The sequence below is a fragment of the Paralichthys olivaceus genome, chromosome 15 (genome assembly GCF_024713975.1).
Source record: "Paralichthys olivaceus isolate ysfri-2021 chromosome 15, ASM2471397v2, whole genome shotgun sequence".
Classification (NCBI taxonomy): Eukaryota; Metazoa; Chordata; class Actinopteri; order Pleuronectiformes; family Paralichthyidae; genus Paralichthys; species Paralichthys olivaceus.
The window spans coordinates 10252488-10275109 of NC_091107.1; the positions used below are offsets into that span (position 1 = coordinate 10252488).

Sequence of the window (22622 nt, forward strand, 5' to 3'; positions counted from 1 at the left end):
GTACCTTAAATGAGCTGAAGGGGTTTTAACACAATAGCGTTTTTTATTGTTTCTAGACTAATTAATCGCTGAATATTTTATTGCCCTCCACCTCCTGCCTCCCTACATCTAGGTTGGAGGCTAATGTCAGCTGCAAAAAACATTCCTGGAGCTGCGAAGACATTTACTGTCATCTGTCAGTGACACTTCAGTGAGGAAGATACAAGCAAACACATGGGCAAAAGCAGCAGGTCTAATCCCCACATTTTTACACCACAGGATTTGTGCCATAATTTATCGTCTGGTCATTTGTGAAATGACCCGTTAACTCTTTTTATGTTGGGGTTAATTGGTCTAATTATCAATTTTCTTCAAATATTAGGATCTTTAATCAGAAAACCAACCTGCGAGACTGAATACATCAAACAAAATGTATATACTAGCTCTACTCTAACCAGAGCGCCAACACCAGGCGTGGTTTTTAAGGGGTTCCGGGGAGGAATGCAGTCTGCTGGGCTCCGAGTTCTCTTAGAGCCCTTAGCCTGGAGGTCAGCCCGACTCTGACAGATATCTCCACACTCCACTGAGGCGAGACGCATGGTCCCTGTCAGCACAGCACAAAGCCTGCCAAGCCTGTCTCCCCCTGTATGTGAGTCCGTGTGAATGTGTGTAGTTCTACCTTTGTGAGGACCAGTTTGAGTTTTAGACTTGAGCAGCAGTCCTCACAACTTGAAAAAGGTTGTTTGAGGGTTAAGACTTGGTTTGAGGGTTCAGGTTAGAACTGGGTTTAGGTTAGGCACTTAGTCGTGACAAGTGCAGTGCCCGTTCTAATTGGTCAATTGCTTGGCCTGCAGTATTGCTGCTTTTTTTGAGAAAAGCTCATAGAAACAACTTGATGCTAAAATGATTGAAGCAGTTGACGTTTTGTCATCATAGGTGACCGTTAGATTAAAGAAAAAAATCCAGAGCACCACATTGGTAAGTCTGTCCCACACTTTGGATGATCAAGGGGAAAGTTTTTTTAAATATTCACAAATCACAATTTGTCTCATAGGGCTTAAAAAGGTACAGAAATAAAGAAATACTTCCAATAAAAACCCCTTTACAGGAAAAAAAATGTAGAAGCCTCAATTGCTTGGATCTATGTAAGCACATTTTGGATTGGACCCAACCATCCCAACCCCGCGATCATTGTAATTGATGTCACTTGAATTCACTTATAATGATGAGTCACAGCCCCCACTGCTACTGCACGTCTGTTTATTAAAAATGTCTTAATATTGTCCAAACTGTACCAAGCTCGCCACTGCATGTCTTTGGGTTTCCAGCAACATATTTGCCAAGTAGATTGAATGAATGGATATTAAGAAAGTAGATTCCTTGCATTATAGTATGGTTGTTGAGGTTAGGAACTAGGAAATGCATTATATCAAGTCTGTCCTTGCAAAGATAGTACCAGTTAGAGTGCGACTCTGGCTTCAACTTCCTGCCCCAACCCAACCGAGCCCAATAAAAAACTAGCCAGGCCCAACCAGAACCCGACAGGTATTCTGTTTTTTTTATTTCCAAAACCAACCAACCCAATGTTTTCCCCGATCACAGGCACGTGTAGCATTAAAAAAAAATCAATTTGTCCAGGCAGAACTGTTGAACCCTCAGATCTGGTATCAACACTCTAGTATGTGTGTGGGTTGGTGAAACAACAAGGAATAACACAGTTTCCTAATGATGATGCAGCAGCAGAAGAGTTTGCAGACTGTGTGTGCGTGTTTGTAGTTATGGACAAAGCCTGGACAAAAAACCAATACACCTCAATGTGGCTTCCAATGTTTGCTCCTTCCTGTCACTTCGTCTTGCAGATCTAGAATAAACAAACCTGACTCAAGCCAAAGTGAGTAATGAGTTTGTCTGTTTGAATGCATGAGCGTGTACCCACCAAAGGATGCTGTTGCCCTGACTGATCTGAGATCTGATACCTCTCTATTGGCAGCTGGTGGGAATCTGTGTCTCACAGATGAAATAAGACAAACCTCTAAAACCACTCGAATACTAAACCTTTAGTCCGGCAAAATAAAACAGGGTTTAGAGTTTCAGGATCTCATTAAACAAATACACCGACCAACGCATTAAGAATAAATCATGACTAAAGCAGAGAGAGTTTATACAACAAGCTTATTTATTCCTGCACGAAAAGTTCCTCCATTCCTCCAGTGCGAGTAGAGTTCAGGACAAATCCCTGTTGTAGTTGAGATTTCAGTGCCTTCGACTTTGACAGGATTTCGTTTATATGTCTGCATGAAATAAAAGAAGTTTTACTTTAAATGAAAAGCAAAGAACAAGAACCTCCTATATCATTCAGAAATACAGAACATCCTCTATTGATCTGGTGTTCATGGAGTTCTGATATTCCATTACATGAATGTTCAGACATGAGAATATTGGATCGATCGAGACATGACCAATATTGATGCAATGCCTAAAAACACGAAACAGTATCTTGATGCTTTCCTGCAATTATGGAGCAAAAATGTAAATTTTTATATTCAGTTTTGCCAAAATACGCCTCATTACATTCAACTCAAAGACGGGCTGTTTGTTTGTCTTATCTTCCACATGAATCTCAGCACAGGTTCAGACAGGAAACCACTTTTTATGACTCATCTATTCACAATTCTCTCTCAGCCAGTTCCTGCTTTTATCAATCAGCTGCGCGGGCATTTTCGGTAATCCAATTAGATTTCGCCATAATGAGCGAATCACGTTGTGGCTGTCGGTTGTCATTTCAGCTATTCGATTCCAACAGAGTCAACTTATCATCTCACATAGATTCTCTGCATTCTCTCCATTCCATCAATGATCACCTTTTCTACACAGAGCCCCACCATCTTTCAATGGCAATAAAAGTTTGTTAAATTGTCAACTGACTGAAATGGCCAAACATTGTTATGATTAAACTAATTCAGAGTTTGTTTTTCAAGACCACTGTACCACTTTAGCCTCCCCACAGTATTTCTAAACTAGTAATTATTTCAATGTTTAGAAAGAGTGGCCACGAGAAAAAAATGACCTTCTACCATTGACAAATATCTTAAGTTATTAGCTCCTCCCACTGCAACATTTTGGTCTTTTCCCCTAAGTGAAATGTCTTTTCTTGGAATGGGTAGCCCTTCTCCCAGCATTGAAGCTGAGCTTGCGCTGGATTTCAGCAGGTGATGATTTCTCTGCTCTCTTTGCCTGCAGAAACAAGTTGTTGGCAGAGAGGAGAACAGGTTCAGCCTCAGTCCAGTGACAGCTGCAGTGCCCTGAGCAATAAACCATGACAGCCGGCCCAGAAACTCAGGCCACACACACGTCCTGAGGTGTCAAAAGCCTGGAAACCCAGGGACGTGACCAAATAGTAATAATTATAATGCAAATATTAAAATTAGCTTCTAATTCTTAGGGCCACAAGGGTTTTTTAATGTCCCGGTTTGCATGCTATAGCATTGCGGTATATACAGCATGTTACCAGATACACTGTATTTTAGTTTCATTTGATTGGAGTCAAACCAAAGATCTGGTAAAGTGTGGGATAATCAAATTCTGATCCCAAAATATCAATACAAAATTTCAGTATAACTTTTGTGTTGTGCTATGTTGTTAGAGATCTGCCACTACTGGAAATGACCAACAAACCTGTGGTTCAACTGCTGAGGAGGAATTCTGACCAAGTGCTCAAACAATGCAGAACTCTGGGAATGTGGTGCTTCAGGTTCTGGTGAATGGCCATCGACAAAACTTCACAACTCAAAGCGGTAGTTACTTTATCTTTCATCAGCGTTCATGATACAAACCAATTCAAATTAAGAAGAGGTCACACTAATGCAGCATTAGTCTGGAAAACAAGCCACAAATGAATTCTCAAATTTGTTCTATGATCTGTACCAATAAAAATAATTGTTTGTGTGACAGTAGCAGTTTCACCTTCAAACTGACAAGTGTTGCATATGTTGCATGCGATCCTGTTTAGTGTAATTTGCGGAGTGAGACTTTAATAGAGTTTTGGTCAGAAATCAAACCCACAGAGAGGACCAAGCCTATTTTCCACACGTATCCATGGTAATGACGACCAAAAATAAGGAAAGAGAACTGCAGACCACAATCCGACACTATTCTCAGTTCGCTCTGCTGCGCTTCCTCTCAGTTTTAGTGTTTGGTTGGCAAACACTGACCACTCTGACTCACAGTTAAGAAGACTGGAGAGGTGGCCAGCAGTCAAGACTAGACGGACCACCAGCGCACATAAGCACATCAAAAACCGACAGACAGACTCCAAGTAATGATGGCAGTGGGTCGTTCAAAAACATTACGGCACATTACAAGGGGGGGGGGGGGGGGGGGGGGGGGGGGGGGTTCGGGTAAGAGGGGTAATTCAAAACTCAACATAGAGCAAAACAGAGGAACACCAACAGCTGCTGTCTAACCCTAATACAGTGAGTTTAAGTCTCTTCATAGCTTTGAGATTGATAACCAAGCACACTTGAATGTACATTCATAAATAATCTTAACTTTCTTTCAGCGCAGCAAGTTGTCAGACAGCCTGAAGAATCAGATAAGTGAACAACACAGTTGTCAATGTTTTATTTGTGGAGCTTCAAGGAAGTAAAGCATTCAAACAAATACACCATTAAACAATAAGTGGATAACAGCATCTCCAGACGCGATAATAGCATGTAAATATATAACGTGCTCTAGATATTGTGTTGAGGCTTTGATTCACATAATGTTCTCCTTCTCTCACTGTTTCTCTCACCCTTCACTGCACATTGAATGATTAATAACTTTAATCACACCGCGCCAGTGCAAACATGATCGAGACCATGAGTCACTTCATGTGAGAGAGTTTAACGTGAACGAGGTCTGCTTCTCTTTGAGAGAATCAGAGCAGATAAAGACAGACAGCAGCTTGTGTGTTTTCGGAGCTGCGGGGCCCAGCAGTGTTGCGCTATGCTGCCACAGTGCCATGGGGAATTCCTGGTTATCGAGTTGGTAAAAACGATGGCGGGCAGGAAATGGAGCATGCTGGGTTGAAGAAAGCGCAGAGGAAAAGAGAGAGAGAGAGAGAGGGAGTTTTGAAAAATCTCAACTGAAGTCGCAATGATGGCGGCTTTAATGCCACAGCTATAACACGGGAAGGAGTGTGACAAACTTAAGAAAAAGCTTCAGATCACTGACCAGGAACCGGAATGTTGGGGGTCCACTTCTTTGGATTTGTTGCAGGTGAAATGATATCCGGCATATTATCCACAAAGAGGAGAGGGGAACATTCAATATTCCAGTTAATCCAGGCTTAGATCCACGTGTTTGTATTACACTCCAGAAGAGAATGAACAACTGAAGAGTTCCTTCACAAAGCAGAAGTAGGTGACTGCCAGCCTTTTAGTTAGTCTTTAAGTGAGGGAGGAGTGTGAATGTGTGTGTTCCCTCCCGCTCTACTCTGCTCTGTCTGTCTGTCCGCTGGCTCCAGGGATGTGTGTGTCTTGTGTGTGTAGCCTGCTCATTTCCTGCCTGGATGTGCTTCTGGGCTCCAGGCGGGCAGGCTGCGCAGGAACACATGGCCAGCCACTGTTCTGCCAGGGGTTCCGCATTCCACCCACACACACACACGCACGCACGCACACGCACGCACACACGCGCACAACATTCCCCTATTAGCTCCCTCTATGACCCTTACCAAGCCCCCCTGCTGTTACCAGTACTCAAAAGTACACACACACACACACACACACACACACACACACACACACACACACACACACACACACACACACAAGTCCTTTGCAAGGCACCTACCCTCCCCCACCTCACTCTGTTATCTACTGACCTACACTGGAATGACACACACCCACACACACGCTGCCCAGGGGTTATTGATACTTGGCCAATTATGATCCAGTCGGTCAGTTGGTTCTTTGTTTTGTTGTTGTTGGATAAACTGACTTAACATCTCACCAGCTACTTTCCTCTCTTTAGTCCTTCAACATGTGGCCTGATGATTAAGTATTGGTTGTATCCCTACAATAGAAGCATTTTCAATATTAATGAATACTTTTCCAGAATTATGGGCCTTGACATGCCAAAGTTCACAAACCTAAACTCATTTCTCATTTTCATGATTAGGGTTCAGGTCTGGATTCATGTTCCTGAATTCAAAAGCAAAGGGCTGCTTCCTTCCTTTAACAGAAACATCATGACCAACAGGAACCCTGCAGATGTGAGGGTATTGTGGAGTTTGAGTCATCAGTTTCAATTCCATACAAACACTCTCCAGCAGATGAAACTCGGACAGGGGCTCATCTTTTCTTTTTTTTTATTTATGCATATAAATTCACCAAAGGCATTTATATGTGCCTACCCCCTCTTCCATTCCTGGCAGGCAATGCTTCAGTCTCAGGCCGACTACAACAACAGAGGAAAGATAAACATTGGCGCTGAACACCAACCGAATTTCTGCCGCAGCTTTTCATTACAATCAATTCCAGTGTTTAAACAGGTGCAATATTGCTATTTAAGGTATTTTATGGGTGTTGTTTTTTGCATTCTCATGGGTTTGTGGAGGAGTGGAGGCTGGTATTTTCTCATAATACTGGTTTACTAGGTCGCAACATGTTCTGATGAATCTCTGTGAAGAAAATCAAGCTCCTCCCTCATCAATCAAAATCTGTGAAGGTACAAGAAAGTATGTTATCTTAATCAACATTGGAAAGATTTCTTTCCTATTTTTCTGACGATTCTGACCATTTCGTAAGGAAGGACTAACTAACGACTCCCCAAAAGTGAAGCCAAAAATATCTTAACCCCCCAATTGGCTGGCTGCAGTATAGGTCATAAAGCCAACCCCCTCTATGTTAGTGGATAGGACATGGACCAAGCTAAAAAGTCTTAAATACATGTCAAATATGCTCTGCTCAGAGCATATCTGCCCTGGTATGGTTTATGGTATGCACCCAAACAACTTGGCTATCATCTCTGTGTGTTTATACCAAACCCCTTTATGACATGCTGTTTTCCTGATACAGCTCAACACACAGACAGGCAGAAACACACACACTCAGATATCCACCATTTGACAGGATACGTGGCTTGTAATGTCAGGAAAATACTAGTCCCTGTTTGAAGTGAGCTCTTAAAAATGCAGTAAGAGGCGTTAATGCAGGTTGTGTGTGTGTGTGTGTTATTACTTACCAGCACCTTGCCAGGTACATGTGCTCCTTGACAAAGACTGATCCAGAGAGCAGGATGTACCAACAGGTAGCGATGCTGTCTGGGCTGAGGAGAGACAGAACATACTGGTGTGAAACACTCACAGCTTAACACTGCAGTCTGTGCTTCATAACACATAATGTGTCAGAAACACAGATAATATGGACTTTCAATACCCCCTCTTTGTACTCTTGTGTTATACTTGTGTTATATATCATGATTGGTAATTATTTGGTGTGTTCCTTTTTTTATTTTTTCAAAATCCCATGTAAGTGTCTTCAAATTAAATCTATACTTCATTAAGTTTCCTTTGCTTGTTTGCACTGAATCAAACAAGCCGGCATATTGCCAGCCCAGTGTGCAGACTCGGAGACGTGACGTGTAACACGACAGCATCTGCGTGTGTCTCACAGTTCCTGCTCCCCTTCGACACTGATCCAGCTCTGTGACTACGCCTGCTGCTGGTATAATGGTGAAACAACAATGCCCTCCACTACCCTGTTAATACCTTTTATATAGAACAGCAACTTTCCTGCCTCAAACAAGCTGTGAAAAAGGGACTAATGATGATGGTGAACACGGTACCAAACACCAAAGCACCTACACAGCCTAATGATCATCATGCACTCACACCAGAAAATGGAACTTGCAGACAAAATGGTTGCATATGTTCCTAATTTTTATCCTAGTCTGGATCTCTGCCATTTATTTATGATCACTCCGGGTTGCTCTCACACTCCAGCTCACGCAGTGCTTTATGGAAAGTTTAAAAGTCCCCTGAAGTTAAAACAAATTATTTCTTGAGACCTCGGCCCTCCTCCCGACCCTACCGCTGCCTCATTTCTAGTGTCAGCATAGCGCTGCTTACTCAGGCTTTTAACTGGTGCTCTGTTCTTTATACACTGTATATCCTGCTCTTTGTTATATGTTTATTCTGCAGATTCTTGGAGCCGACTTCAGGCTATTCTCTTCTTCACCAATCTATATGTTGAGCTGGAAATTCCAGTTTGATCCATTGCTGGATTCTAACATGTATTTCAAGTCTTTGAAAAATGCAGAAGTTATATGAAAAGAAATGCAGAGTGGGATCTCTAAATATTTGAAAGAAAATATAGTGCACATCCAACCTTTGAATCCCAAGCGATGCATTTTGCATTAGGAGAAACATGTTCCATGCCAAGCACTATGGAGCCATGATATAATGTGCCATCAATGCAGGGTGCAGAGAATCCATTAGCAACAAGCAGCCACGCTAACAGGGCCGGAATAAACGGAGCTGAGGGAGTCACGTAATCCAGTCTGTCATGATAGCAAACATGAAATTCTTACATCTGAAAATGAGATATGATTGTTTACATTATTTCACGTATCGATCTTATCTATTAATACCCAGCACCAGTCTAATGATCTACATAACAAGCTGGGTGCACGAGTCAGTAAAGAGTTAGGAAAGAATCACGAAGACGTAAGTCAGATGCGTGAATACAAAGCCAGGGAAGATGGACTGAGAAATGTATGTTTGAAGTTTGGAGATAAGAAATGCACCAGTGTGGGAAGAGCAACACCCTCTTCTTCCATCGATGGTAACAGTGGATTTCCAATATGTCCACCAATAATTTCTAGATGCAATTCAAATATAAGGGGAGAGGTTTTTCACATTGAGAAGGATTTTAATTGATATTCACTAACTTTGCAAATTGGTAGGGGCATTGCAACCGGGCAGACGAAACAGGCAATAGCCCGGAGCCCTGAGAAGAGAAGGGGCTGATTACGTGGTGTGTTTGTTTGTGTGTGTGTGTGTGTGTGTGTGTGTGTGTGTGTGTGTGTGTGATACTGATTAATTGTACATGGCAGGTGCTTTGTTCTGGGTTAAGGTACTAAAGACTGGCTCCTGGTAGAGAGGAAAGAGAGCAAGTGTGTGTGCGTGCCTGCATGTGTGTGTGTGTGTGTTGGTGTGTGTTTATTGGATGGTAAATGAAACCACTGAGTATCTAATGTGATTCTAGCGAGGACTATAATACATCAACAGGACATCTCTCACACTTCCTTCACATCCCAGCTGCCTTCATCCCTCTCCTAGCTTGTTTCAAACTCCCCTTACTTCATTTTCTCACCACGTCTCACCTCCCTCTCAACATTGCTATCCTTTCCTCCTTCTATTCTTTCTTCGCCCAAATTTGTCTCCTTCTCTGCACCCTCTTCTAATGTAACTCCTTACGTGCCTCATTTCCCCACCTTGTCTTCTCATCATCTCAACATCTATTGTCCTCTCTTTTCAACACACTCCACTGCCTTTCCTATAGACTATTCCTCTGTCATCCCCCCGCTCATCCTTTACTCCACCTTCCCCTTGACTAGTGTTCCTCTAAATTCCCACCCTATATTATGATAAACTGATGTCTTTCTGCCTCATCCACCTGAGTATCCATTTATTCAAACCCTCTGAAAGAAGGCAGGCAAGCTATCAGTGGATCTGTCAACATTAGCGTCAGTTTTACATCACTGTCCTCTAACCAACACTTAGGCTTTAGAAAAATGGATCAAATGCAAAAAAGCACCTGCAGCACAAGACATGAGGTTCTAATGGGTTGTTAAAACATCTTTTCTAAGAAACGACACATAATGTGGATGATATAACATCAGGCTTAATCCACATTTTTATTTTGAACATTTTCCATCCATCCATTATCTGTGATGCTTATCCTTTGAGGGTCCCAGCTGACATAAGGCAAGAGGTGGGGCACACCCTGGTCAGGTCAGTCAAATTCACACCTATGGTCAATTTACATACTTGAATTTATTCCAATCTGCATGTGTTTGGACTGTGGATTGCCCGGAAAAAAGACACAGACCCCAGCAAAAAATAAATAAAACAGGGAACCTTTTAACCTTTTCTATATTTTAATTCAAATCTTTAGGGTGGATGTCAAAGGGTCAAATAAAAGATAAGGACATTTAGAAGTTGCGTACAGCTACCAATAACTGAATCAGGAAACAAACATGGGTAAAAACATTGAATTCGATTACAAACAACAACTGTTTGATAAAACAACTCTGATTAAAAGTTATTTCAATAAAGAGAGAGATTAAGTTCAGCAGAAAAGAGAGCACTTCCTGCAACTTGTGAGGAATTGTACTTACTAGAACAGGACGTGGTTAGCCTCATGTCTCTCATATCTCGCCGAGGTACACATCGACCTGAAAAAGATAAGGATGTGAAATTTTTCCCCTCCAAAAAAAAACATAACTAATACATCTCTGACAATCCATCACACATCCATTCCAGACTTCTGAGAAAAGCTCTCCCGTTTTAGACACCATCATTACTGCCTGTCAGCTCCGAGTGTTAAGGTGACCCACTATTCGTTTTCTAGCTGCAGCCCAACCATCATTTCATTTTCTTTGGTCTGAGATGAGCCAGAATTTTGCAGTGTGTTTGAATTTTGGTCAAGCGAGCCCAAGTTTTGCAGACACAAGTCGAATGCCTCCACGAGAACTTAATTTTGATCACTGGACAGAGGTTTTCTACGACTTTTCATCAACTTGCCATCAATAGTTAAAACCATCAATATAATAAAACCTGTCATTGTGGAATTATTAGTCAGGAGGGCTGATAACGATCTGCTCAACTGAACCAAACAAGCAAAAACCACATTCCGCACATTTCTGCCATTCAAACAGAACATTTCAAAACATGTTTGGTTTGAACGTTTAACAAGCACCTGAGCGTGAATCTTCTGTGAACACAAAGAAAACATGGAGCAAAAGGCATTTGAAAAAATCTAATCACTCTTAAACTTGTTAGGGCAGGGTGTGCCATATATAATAACTATTCAAGCAGAAAATTGGCCTATAGGCTATTCTACAGTCAAACAAATAAGCTGATACTGTGATTGACTCATCTTTCAAAAGCAGAAAATAAAGACTTTACCTTAGCTGGTGTTCCCTGAGGTGAGAGAGGACGTCCATGTGGTAGAGGTGGCAGTAGATTGTGTGAAGGTCCTGTAGGATAAAGAGATGAAGGAATGAATTCACTATTACTAAGCAGGTTGACATCCAACAGGTGAGATGGTATTAAAATGTATTAATAAAAACATTAGCAATGTTACCTAGGATCTTGTTATCAAACACTTATGATGAAGAAATATAATTGAGACTTGATATTTTAAAGTTTGAGGATAAACTTTAGTGTAATTTAAATATAAAGAAAAAGAAAACACAAATGCACAAATATATAGAGCTTGAATTAAAAAATATTATATTACTACAGTTTCACCCATTCACACAGTGCATCCATGTGGAACACCTTCTCTATCACATATCATTCACACACTGCCAGCACAGCCATCAGGGAAAATTAGTTTCACAGAATGCAGGAATTACAGGGACCGAACCACCAGCACCTTCTGGTTGGTGTACAACCCTCTTTACCTCCTGAGCCACAGCTGCCCAATCTGACAGACTGGATTGCATAAGATATGCATAACATTGTGACCTCTGCTTCAAGTGAGAAGCCATTTCAGAAATCAAGTTTTCTGCTTTTTCAAACAATAAACATATTAACCATGCAAGTCTGTAAAGACCTAAAAAACCGCTGAGTTTGCTGCAGCATTTTAAAAGTCAAAGCTTTTTAAAAGATTAGCTCATTGTTTTGAGTGTGTGGAACGTCTCAGCACCATGTAAATCACGTCCAGTGCTGGTGTTCTCAGACAGAAGCCGCTTGGACGATGCGAACACTGCCTATCAAATTGACACCCTCAAACCAGACAGACAGGCAGGCGTACCACTTATCAGTGCACATGACAGCAGCGAGACACACAGATATATCCACCACAGGCCTTAAAATAGTTCCTCTATCAGGGCCAGCTGTCAAAACATTAAGAGGATGACAGAGTGTGTGTGTGTGTGTGTGTGTGTGTGTGTGTGTGTGTGTGTGTGTGTGTGTGTGTGTGTGTGTGTGTGTGTGTGTGTGTGTGAGAAGGGAACAGCTTCTCATAAGCATCTGTGGGATCAAACAAACAGCTACTTCTAACAGGTGGACTTCATGGCCGACTGCTTACGTGCACACACATGCTCAAAGACACACACAGATAGATGCAGGCTAATTCAGTGCAGAGAGGAGAGACGACTTATTTCCTTTTGGAAATCCTCACCATGTATTATCCCAGTCTAACTGGCGGTACACAGATTTTTTTTAGATGGCAATGTATACGAGTTGAAGGTAAACACGCAGGTCAAAAGAACAGTTAAACATTTGGAGGAATAATATAAATATAATATTCACCTATATCCAAGCAGTTGAGACAGATGGGAATATTTAAACAAAAAAGCTGCACCAGGCTTTGAAACTTGTCATGCTTGAACTGACAAAACACCCTCCCTAACAAATGTCCCTCTTTAGGCTAAAGCCGAGGCACAGCTGCAGTTTAGCAGGAACCCACAAAAAACTGGGAAAGTTACAATGCTCTAATCTGAAACTAATAAATCAGAAAGTCCCTAGAGGCCAAATTCATATTTGCAGTGTGCGTTTCCTTTGCTGGAGCATTAATCTCCTGAATACTGCTTTTGTTTAGAGTGTAAACAGACTTTAGATTTTTTTTGTCATAAAATTATTGTCAAGCATTTCATACAAATACTGAAAGTTGGACAAAAGTGTTCTGTGTACTCTATGGTTGTGTAGCCAGAGGCTGTGCTAGATTTTGTAACCAGCATAAACAAATCAAACCCCTGAAAAGATGACACACTCAAATATGATATTCAATTAGTAAGGAATTATGAATCATGTGTAAGAGTGTATGTGTGTTTGGACAAGCAAACTGAGTCAAGCAGTGGGAGCCAGGGGAAGCAGAGATCAACACCAGGATTACAGAGCCTTTAATGCAATGGACCAACACACCTCAGCCTGACGATGGTGTTTTTGGCTCTGTCTGACTCAGGAAGCAAAGGTAGGGGTAGTAGGGGAAAAATAAGGAGAGAAAAGTAAGAGAGAGATGTACAAGAAAGAAAAAGAGTGGGCGTGTACAGAGAGAAAACAGAAACCAGAGTTTAAACATTGGAGATGAAAGATACAGGTGACGTCCGGTTTTGCAGGTTGATATCGTTAAATCACTGCTACCAGAGGACTAGTTGGCAATGCCAGAAAGAAATGTAATAGCCTTATTTAGAGTGTCTAGTTCCCATACTGGTTGTTATTTGAATGAGCTGTGACTAACAGGCTGGAAATTTCTCAAGTTTGTTATCGTTTCCTTCGGCTGAAAACAGGAATCAGTATAAGAGGAATTTTCATGATGACAAAATGAGAATCTTAGTTCCTCATGCACCTTTTAAGACACTGAACACAGGGCTTTCATTAAAATAAGAGTTCAAGGACGAAGGGCAAAGAGCTCAACCTGGTCAGCTGCTTGACAGAGAAGAGCTGCAACCTCCATTTACTGATCCAGAGACAGTGAGCAGTCTCGTACAAGCCATGTTCACAGCGGCGAGGATGTGGAACTGTATTGACATCAAACCACAATTAACTGGGTTATTGAGCTATACAAACTGCCCAAGTAAGCGCTCTTGTCATGTTGCTGAGCATGCATGTGTCTTATGTCTCTGCAAGCCTGAGGCAAGTGTGGTGGATCAGATAAGAGCAGACTGCCCCTATATTCACCTCACTCCTACTTCTTAGTGTCTTCCTGGGTTACATTACTGTACAGCAGCATTATTTCACGAGGGTCCCTCTGTATCAAGTGGCCACAATGTGAAAATATTTAAATGTGAACAACTCAAACATATGAATGATGAATGAAACCTTTGTAAAGCTGCACCTCATCTCACCTCACTTGTTTAGATTCGAGTTCTGGAAATCGGGTGTTGCAGCAAACTCTCACTGAGCAGAGTTTGACTTAATTCTGATCTTGGTCATTTCCTTGGCTCATCAGACTGGTCAAGTGAATACGTTTTACTTTTCTACTATTGTTCCACTGATATGTAGAAAAGGAATATAAAACAAAAAACAACAGTAACGTCAAATATATATGGATTTACAAATGTGCCAGCATGACCTTTAAACAAAGCGCATAGTGATTGCTCTACTACTACACTCACCCATGAAGCCAACTGTCCCTATTTCATGTATTGATTGTGTAAAGCAGGTCATCAATAGGCCCAGACAGACAGATAGCAGGATGTCAGGGGAGGGAACCACTGCTTTGTTGCTTCAATCTGTAGTTTCACTGAGAGAAAGGACGGTAACATGATCATGACAGCAGCCATATGAATCTTGTTCTCTGTGCACACTCTGTATGGATGTGAACAGAGGGTGTGGAGGCCGTGGTCTGGTCTCCGGTTGCCTATACAAAAGAAGTTCCTATATTTTGATGGACGTGCCCCGGCCCTCAATCCACAATAACAACAACATTTCTGTTGTACAATCCGCATCTTAGTTTAGAAGCTTTTCTAACAGTATTCCAAATCCTATCCATGTCCAAACCTAGACAATTTCCACGTACAACTATCAAAGCCATGTCCTTCAAGTCATTAACCTCAAGCCTGTGTCCCATACATCGATTTCTCATTGTCCCATCATCCCTGAGGACAACACAGGGCAGCGAGTGAGCGACCTTTGACCTGACCTCCCTGGAGGCTCATGTGGACGCGTGATGACCCCAGCTGTGATTAAGACATTGTATCCTCAAGAGAGACATCCATTTATCCATTCATCCAATCCGACTCATCACCAGCTGAGGCTGCAGCTTTTCACTTCACTTTAACTCATTTTTTTGTGGCTAATTCTGCCCGATTTTGTTTCACTTTTTAACGATACATTTGTGGATCAACTCACAGGTAAAATTAGGGATACTTACAATCTTCAACAGCTGGATGTTTCTCAGTATCTAGCTCATTGTTATTATAAAAATTATAGTTTTACTAGTTTCAAGTGAGATGTGTGATTGTTACCGCCTTGGACATTTTTTGACACATGGGTTCACAGGATCAAACTGCCTATTTGCCGGTCAAGAGAAAAAGTCGTTCATTTTGCTAAACAGTCGATTCTGAGGACACCTGGTTTGCTACTAGCAGCAGAAATGTTTAATAGTGTGGCTGTCAAAGTAAAAGTGAGACAAATGAGGCTGATCCACTGAGCTGATCAGAGGTGCACTGGGTTTGCTGTGCTTGTGTCTGGTGTGTGTGTGCGGTCAGACGGCTTGTGTGTGACTATAGGTAGCTGCAGTGCTGCTGCCACCTACTGGCAGAAACATCTCTCTCTGTGTTCAGTGAGACCATGTCCAACAGATACTGTACATCTATACTGACACATTTACATAATCTTAGACGGACTGGTTATCCATATCCATCCTGATCTGGTAAGTTATTTTGTCCATTTTTCATTAAAAGTAGCTTTTTTGCATGTTTGTTTCTAGCACTCCGAAGCCAGGCCAGGAGTCTGACATTTTGACATGTGCCTTGTAAAAAAATGCCTGTTACTCATACATAACAAGCTGCTGCAGCACAGGAGTCAGACAGAAGCAAGTTGTAGCAGTACAGAGGCGGTTGTCCCACCCACCACATTTCTCCCTTTCCTTTCAGGAGAAAGCCTATTGTAACACACACACACACACTTCTTGATATGCTGCGGCACTCCTACGTGAGTAAGGAATGAGCAGGCTACTATTGTGCAAATACTGAGTCCAACTCTCGACACTCTGCTTTTTAAATTTCAGATAAAGAAAATCAAAACATTTCAGTTCGAACTTCCTCCACTAAAGTCTTTGTTTATAAAAAAGGGACTCAGTCTCCTCAGGACGAACCAGGTCTCGTCTCCTGCTGATTCCGCCTTTGTTCTGAGTTCAGTCAGCCCTCGTCCCACACCCACCTCCACCAGAATGTACAGTATGCCACTCGGCGTTTCACCGACACAGAGCGGATATTGTGGACAGACGATACAACGCGACCATTCAAGCCAGCAGAACAAACAGCTTGGCTAACATCCTGCCTGCATAGACGGCCTTTAACATTAACATTAGACTATACTGACTCCTCAAGCCTCTGAGTCAACATTGTGCTGGGCTATAGGATAACAAGCAGAAAAGCCAGGGACCAACATGCTTTAGTATACAGTATATTCACAACTTATATGTATATATCTTAACTTTTAGAAAGGTCTGAAAAACATTATATCTTAGAAGCAGTGAACACATACACTCATAGATATCACATAGATATAAGTATATGCCTGATTTTTTCCATCAAGATAAATTAATGATTCCCTGGGAACTCATTGATCTCTCAACGGCCCTTTGTCCATATCCACAAGAAAAATGAATGGGTTCTTTTAATGAGCAACAGTAATACAATATGCAAATGATTCCACCCTTTAATCATAACACAATCCTTTCAGAAAATAGTTAAAGTTTGAATCTGAAGTCGGCTCTCTACAGACTGTAAAGCTACAGTAAAACAAGGAAGATTATAATTAACATTTATGCAGATTGTAAATGTGTATCTATGTGGACAAGGACCATGCTTAAAAAACCCCACACAACCCAGAATGATTCGAACAGACAATATAAGATCAAGCGTCTCTTTTTGAAACAAGCCAATTCTTCTCTGCAGTGTGGTGAGCCACCGTTACACACACATGCACCAAATGGAGAGGCTCTGTTTATCTTCAGACATGGATGCAGGGACTGCAGACAGGCCTCAGCAGAAACGGAGAGGTTGCATGAGACAGGGATTTGTGACGAGTGCTTTCTACTGCACCGTAAACCTCAGCGTGCGTGTGGATAGAGGGGATTACTGCTTAAAGCAACGTTGTGATGAGCGAACCACAAGTTCCATATAACATACCATGAAGTAAACGACACACGAGTTTGAATTCTCTGCTTCTGAGTGGTGAAAGCAAAGAATCATGCTGTGGACTATGTGCTGCCTGAATTTGAATGTCTTGAGACACAAAATGTATTAGTAAGTGCGAATAGGAAAATATTTGCTAATCAAAGCCAAAGGTTGGTTGATTTCATTGACTATAATATTGTGATTACAGCAGCTATAATTCCTCTTATTTGCACAGTAAAAGCTGCACATTTGATGAAACGTCTTTGAGTCAAGTAAAATACCAAAAGAGAGACAAATATACTCTTATTCGCTGCTCAATGTGTACATAGCTGCATAATCTTCTTACGAGACGCTTAAACAGGCTCAAGCTTAACATGAAGCACAATGTAACATTAATATTCCTACAGAGCCTTAATGGTTTAAACCAGAGGGTCTTTACAGCACCAGCTATGATCCCTTGGTATCAAAACTCCAGACAGGATCATGATCCACATGAACAGAGGCCTCACTGACAAAGCTCCGCTGCAGCATGCAGTGCGGCCTTATCACTGTCAGCATCGGTGTGAGGTTTCAAGTACACTAGCAGCACTTAGCTCATAAATCCCCTGCTCATTGCTCACAGCTCTGCTTGACAAAGGAACTATTTTCAGGAGCAAACCCAGGTCGGAGAGAGGGACTTGAAACCGTTTGCCGTAAAAGGCTTTTCTCCCCACGAAGTGATCCTGCAGAATTATACACTCAAGAGTCTGATAACTTAGGGAAAAATCATTTGAAGCATCTCTGCAAGCTGGACACAAATACAGTGCAGATCCTGAGAGTTTCTGCACTGTGAAAACTGAGGTTCATAAAAAAGTGCAGTGACGACAGTCCTGGTGCCGGTGGTGGAGCGGTTATGGAAAAAGCGGGGAGGAGGGAGTAAGAGCAGGGGGGAGGCGTCAGTCGGGACCGAAGAAAAGAAACTTAAATGAGTCAGGCTTGTATATGATATATAATATGATCTGAACAATTCTAGTATATGTTAGTCTAAACTGACATGTGTGGAATTACAGAAAACAACAGCCTTTCACAGAAGAATTAGACGACAAATAGATCTTTGGAAGTTTTAAAGACATTTTTCAGGAAAATCACCTCCACTTGGGAAGGATGGCAAATTTTTACCACTTCATACCAGACTTTGTACTGGGTACATCCGCTCCCTCTTCACTCCTACTAGAGGAGGTCTGAAGAGCCAGTCTGGCCCAAAAAGCACCACACCAGCTGCCATCTCTCCACCCGCCAAACCAAACAGCCACACACACACACACACACACACACACACACACACACACACACACACACACACAGACAGACGCACAAAAACACTGCCACACATAGAAATGGAAAATCTGATCTTAGCTGAAGTTTATTTTTGCTGAAATGAATGAAGCAGGCACGGGACGTTTTTTTCTTTCTTTCTTGTCTAGAATGAACTTCCCCTGGTAGTGAGGAAAGGGAGCATCACAGAGTGTTATTCATTAAATTTTGATACTTTTTTGTTATTTTAGTTCTTGGCATTGCATTGTGCATTGTGTATTTCAAATGTAGCTGGGTTGATTGAGTTGAAGGGCAACACCCTCAATGCGTCTCATTCAATGATTTTGTTGTTTTGGCTAAATGTTACATTACGAGAGGAAAAACTTTTTCTCAAAATGTTTTATTGACGAAAAAAATCTATATCACAATGATGCAGCCCATCATAAATATCAGCCTCATATTGGATTTTGACACAAGGGGAAATTATATTTAATTTATTTTGTGACTGCCTATGTTCCATAAATATGAAAGGGCCTTTCCTAATTTTAATCAACTGTACTAATTACACTGCACTTTCCATCCAAAACTAGCTGCTGGGTTCTAAACACATCTTAAACAGTCTCTTAAGAGTTTTCCACGCCCTCCTGCTCCCTCTCATTACTGCCTCATTTTGAACTCATTCATCATTTCCCCAGAGCAGTCTGCACCTTTGTTACAAGCTCTCATTTACTGAGCTGTTCACATTATGCCATGGTTCATTTTAATTATTCCAGCTGTAACTTCTGAGAGTTCAACACTACAGAGCTTTTCATCACCTGCGGTTTTAAACTCATTTGTCTTTCATGCCTCAGCCTCCCTAACTTCTCCCTCATTACCTCTCTCAGTCTCTGCTGGCCTCTGCGAGTGGGGGGGGGACACAGCAGCAAGAGAGAGTTTACGTCTATCCAAAGTAGCTGAGGTTAGAGAATGAACACACAGTGCCAAGCTGAATTCGGGTGCTGCAGGTTCCTGCCAGACAGAACTCAGCTGACAGATAAAGTCTGAGGGTGGGCTGCCGAGTTCAGGCAGGCACACAAACAGAAATGTGCAAACACAAACATGAAGAAGCATGTAAACGAACACGACAGCTCTGCTTCTCTGCAGGGCTTAAATTAAAGTAGCTGATACATGCCCCCACTTGGCCGTGGCCTTAAAGCCACAGGCGGTGGAGATGGCCAAGATATGGAACAGATAGCTGATCTCTTTCACCAATATGTTCAGACAGGCAGCTCTGCTCCGATTCTCACACTCCTGCTGCAGTATCATAAATCAAAAACAGCCACCCAGCATAGCACTCTGCTTTCAAACTACTCAGGAGTGTGCACACCAGACGGTACAAGACGAAAAAGACAAAAAGTAAGAAGCATCTTAAAAAGGAGCTTGTTAGCTTCAGTTAAACTGTAGGAATGAAAGAATGAATTAAGTTTTATTCATGTGATTCTCAGATGTTTCTGATGCCCCCCGAGGCATGTACGAACCAGGTGACCCTGGACTGCATGGTTTCTTTGGTAGTGAGCAGTGCAAACATCAGCGAAATGTAACCACTACTAGCACTGAAGAAATCACAGTCATATGTATGCTTCATTATTCTTGGCTAAATGAAAAAACATCAATAACCCTTAAAAGCTTTCCTGTAAATGGCGAGTGGGACGTAAAAGCCACCATTTATGTTGTGGGGGGGGGGGGGCTGTTCACAGAGGCTGATGAGGGATTTAGTGCAGCTTGTGAGAAGTTAAACCGGAGTCCAGAAAAATCAAAATTCTAAACTAAAATAACTTTCATAGCAGCAGGAAGGAGTGATAAAGTGCACATAGTAGAATTTAAAAGGTATAAAAATGAATATTTAAGAACAAAAGCTACATGAATAGGTAATCAGAGCAAACTTAGACTTCAGACTGAGATGAACATCCATATCCAAGTCCGTTTCTTCTGGTTGTTTCCCCCTGACAATCACAACAACTTATTACAAGACTATGAGATCATTGGCTAAGATGCACATTCGTTTTTTCATACATTTGCATGGACAAAAAACACACAGTGACACGCTGAATAACTACAGCGGAAGCAAACGCGCCATATTATCACTCAAGTACCAGAGTCACACCTCCTTACACACACACACACACACACACACACACACACACACACACACACACACACACACACACACACACACACACACACACACACACACACACACACACACACACACACACACACAATCCCTGCTAGCAAATGGTTTCTTATCTGTGTGGACATAACTCAAAGTAATTTCCAGTTAACAGTGGACTGACTACACAGAAGACTATGGGACTCAGATCACAGACTGCAGATTGTCATTTTAAGTCTCTGACTTTAATGGACATTTCAGAAATATGTTTAAAGATTTGGTTCTGGTAGGTTGTAAAAAAAAAAAGTCAATGGAACCAATGTTTACCTTTTAATGAGAAAGTGAAAATAGGTATAACAGCATTTTTTGAGAAAGCATGCCTGGATGCAAAACTAGAATGTATTTTTCCCAGAGAAAAAACAAACAAGCACTAACACCCATTACGGCATCAGATATCACCATGCATCGTCATCACATTTTTTGTACAGGGCACATCCTGCGCTCACTGACATCACTTAAGCCTAACGTCACTTTAATCGTCTCAAAGGACGTGTGTGAGTGCAAGTTGTTTCCCTGCCGGGACATCAATCTGTCTCCATCTGTATGTCTGACATGCCTACTTAACAGTGCTGGTCTGCTCACTGGTGTTGTGTCAACCTTCGCTCATGAAGCGAAGATCAACAACCATTCCCACTCACATTCAATTAACATAACCCCAATCTGCATCTCTTTGGACTGTGGAAGGCGGAATACCCGTAGAAAACCCATGTAGACACGGTGAGAACGTACAAATTCCACACAGAAAGGCCCTGGCTGAACCAGCCTTCGACACCAATAACCTTCTTGTTGACGTCACTGACAGGACAGCAACCGCTGAAAATGATGAAAAAGATGAGGCAAAGTGGTTTGATTGCTGTTATTTAACAATCATGTGAGGGCTTTGAAGCATATAAGGAGAGACATTTGCTCAGTTTACAAGTCTACTTATAAATAAATTCATTATTCACAGGACTTTGAAAACTGAGTGTTGTAGGAGAATGACGTGGCTGTTATTCCTCAGTGCCCTGTGGAAATGCTGGTCTTACATAAATGTGTCCGTCATGGTTCAAACTGCACAACCGCCTGATAAGAATGGAATGAATGGCTGTGATATGATCTGATATAAGTATTGTTGACTGTGTCTAAGAGTAGACCAACAGTGGTGGAGATAATAGCAGTGGTTACAGTCATACAACCTGACAGACAAAACCTCAGCCAAGAAAAGCATACTCATTTCAAACTGATGCTAATGTTTTGCTAATACAACATTATAATGGAATGATAATTTGTTATTCAGCTGTTGTTTAATTGCAGATTCTATTTGCTTGTGACAGCTACAAATGACAATTATCCTCATAGTGCATTAACCTGCCACAAATTCCCAAAGCCTACATTAACCCCTTTAAAGAACTACAGTCCAGAACTAGATTTTTTGTTTACAATCCAGCAAATCTGAAAAGATACACATTTGAAAAGCAGGAAAAAGAGAATTTAGCCATTCCTCTTTTCAATTTATAAAATGATTACATCTACAAAGGACTTTATGTTTTTGTTGCTGTTTGTTAGTTTGTCTGTTAGTATGACACAAAAACTGCTGAAGTGATTAACATGAAACTTGGAAGGATGCAGCATGGCATGTAACTATTATGAATGTAAAGAAACTATATCACATAATTTGTTTTCCACTGTTTTCACGCATATACAACTGCTTCATAAAAACCCCTCAAGGCCATATGCTGTCTTCTTTTTGCACCTCCACACACACAGTGAGGGCAGAGTGTATATATATTGAGAGCTATAGGCCACTGAATCCGGCCATATGTACAAACACATAAAGTAAAAGAAATTCCCATGACCAAAAGTGTAGCTTTAGCAGAGCAGCTTATGTGTCTGCAAAGCTCCAAAATAAGATAAGCAGGTTTTTCAATAAACTCATCTCAATTTTTCTTGAGGGCAACTATTCAACTTGTGACCTCTTCCCTTTCAGCAACACGTTCTCCACTCAACACACTTCTTAAAAGACCCCAACACACATTTCACCAACTACTTTCTAAATACAGTACATGACTGTTAAAGGTAAAACAATGCTCTCTTAAAATCA

The 22622-nt window shown here is 41.5% G+C and overlaps 1 protein-coding gene across 12 annotated transcripts in view; it reads right to left on the bottom strand.

Annotated features, from left to right (window-relative positions):
- LOC109628648 (Rap guanine nucleotide exchange factor (GEF) 6) overlaps window positions 1-22622 on the bottom strand; it is a 131095-nt gene that overhangs the window by 91365 nt on the left and 17108 nt on the right. For 8 of the 12 annotated variants that reach the window (XM_069510122.1, XM_020085871.2, XM_020085869.2 and 5 more), the window contains exons 2-4: window positions 11153-11223; window positions 10363-10419; window positions 7204-7287 (exon numbers count right to left, since the gene is read on the bottom strand). In XM_069510122.1, the coding sequence (XP_069366223.1) occupies window positions 7204-7287; window positions 10363-10419; window positions 11153-11223 (212 nt within the window). Of the gene's footprint in view, window positions 1-5193; window positions 5590-7203; window positions 7288-10362; window positions 10420-11152; window positions 11224-22622 lie in introns of those variants that run through there. The other 4 variants (XM_069510127.1, XM_069510125.1, XM_069510124.1 and 1 more) reach the window with 2 other exon arrangements.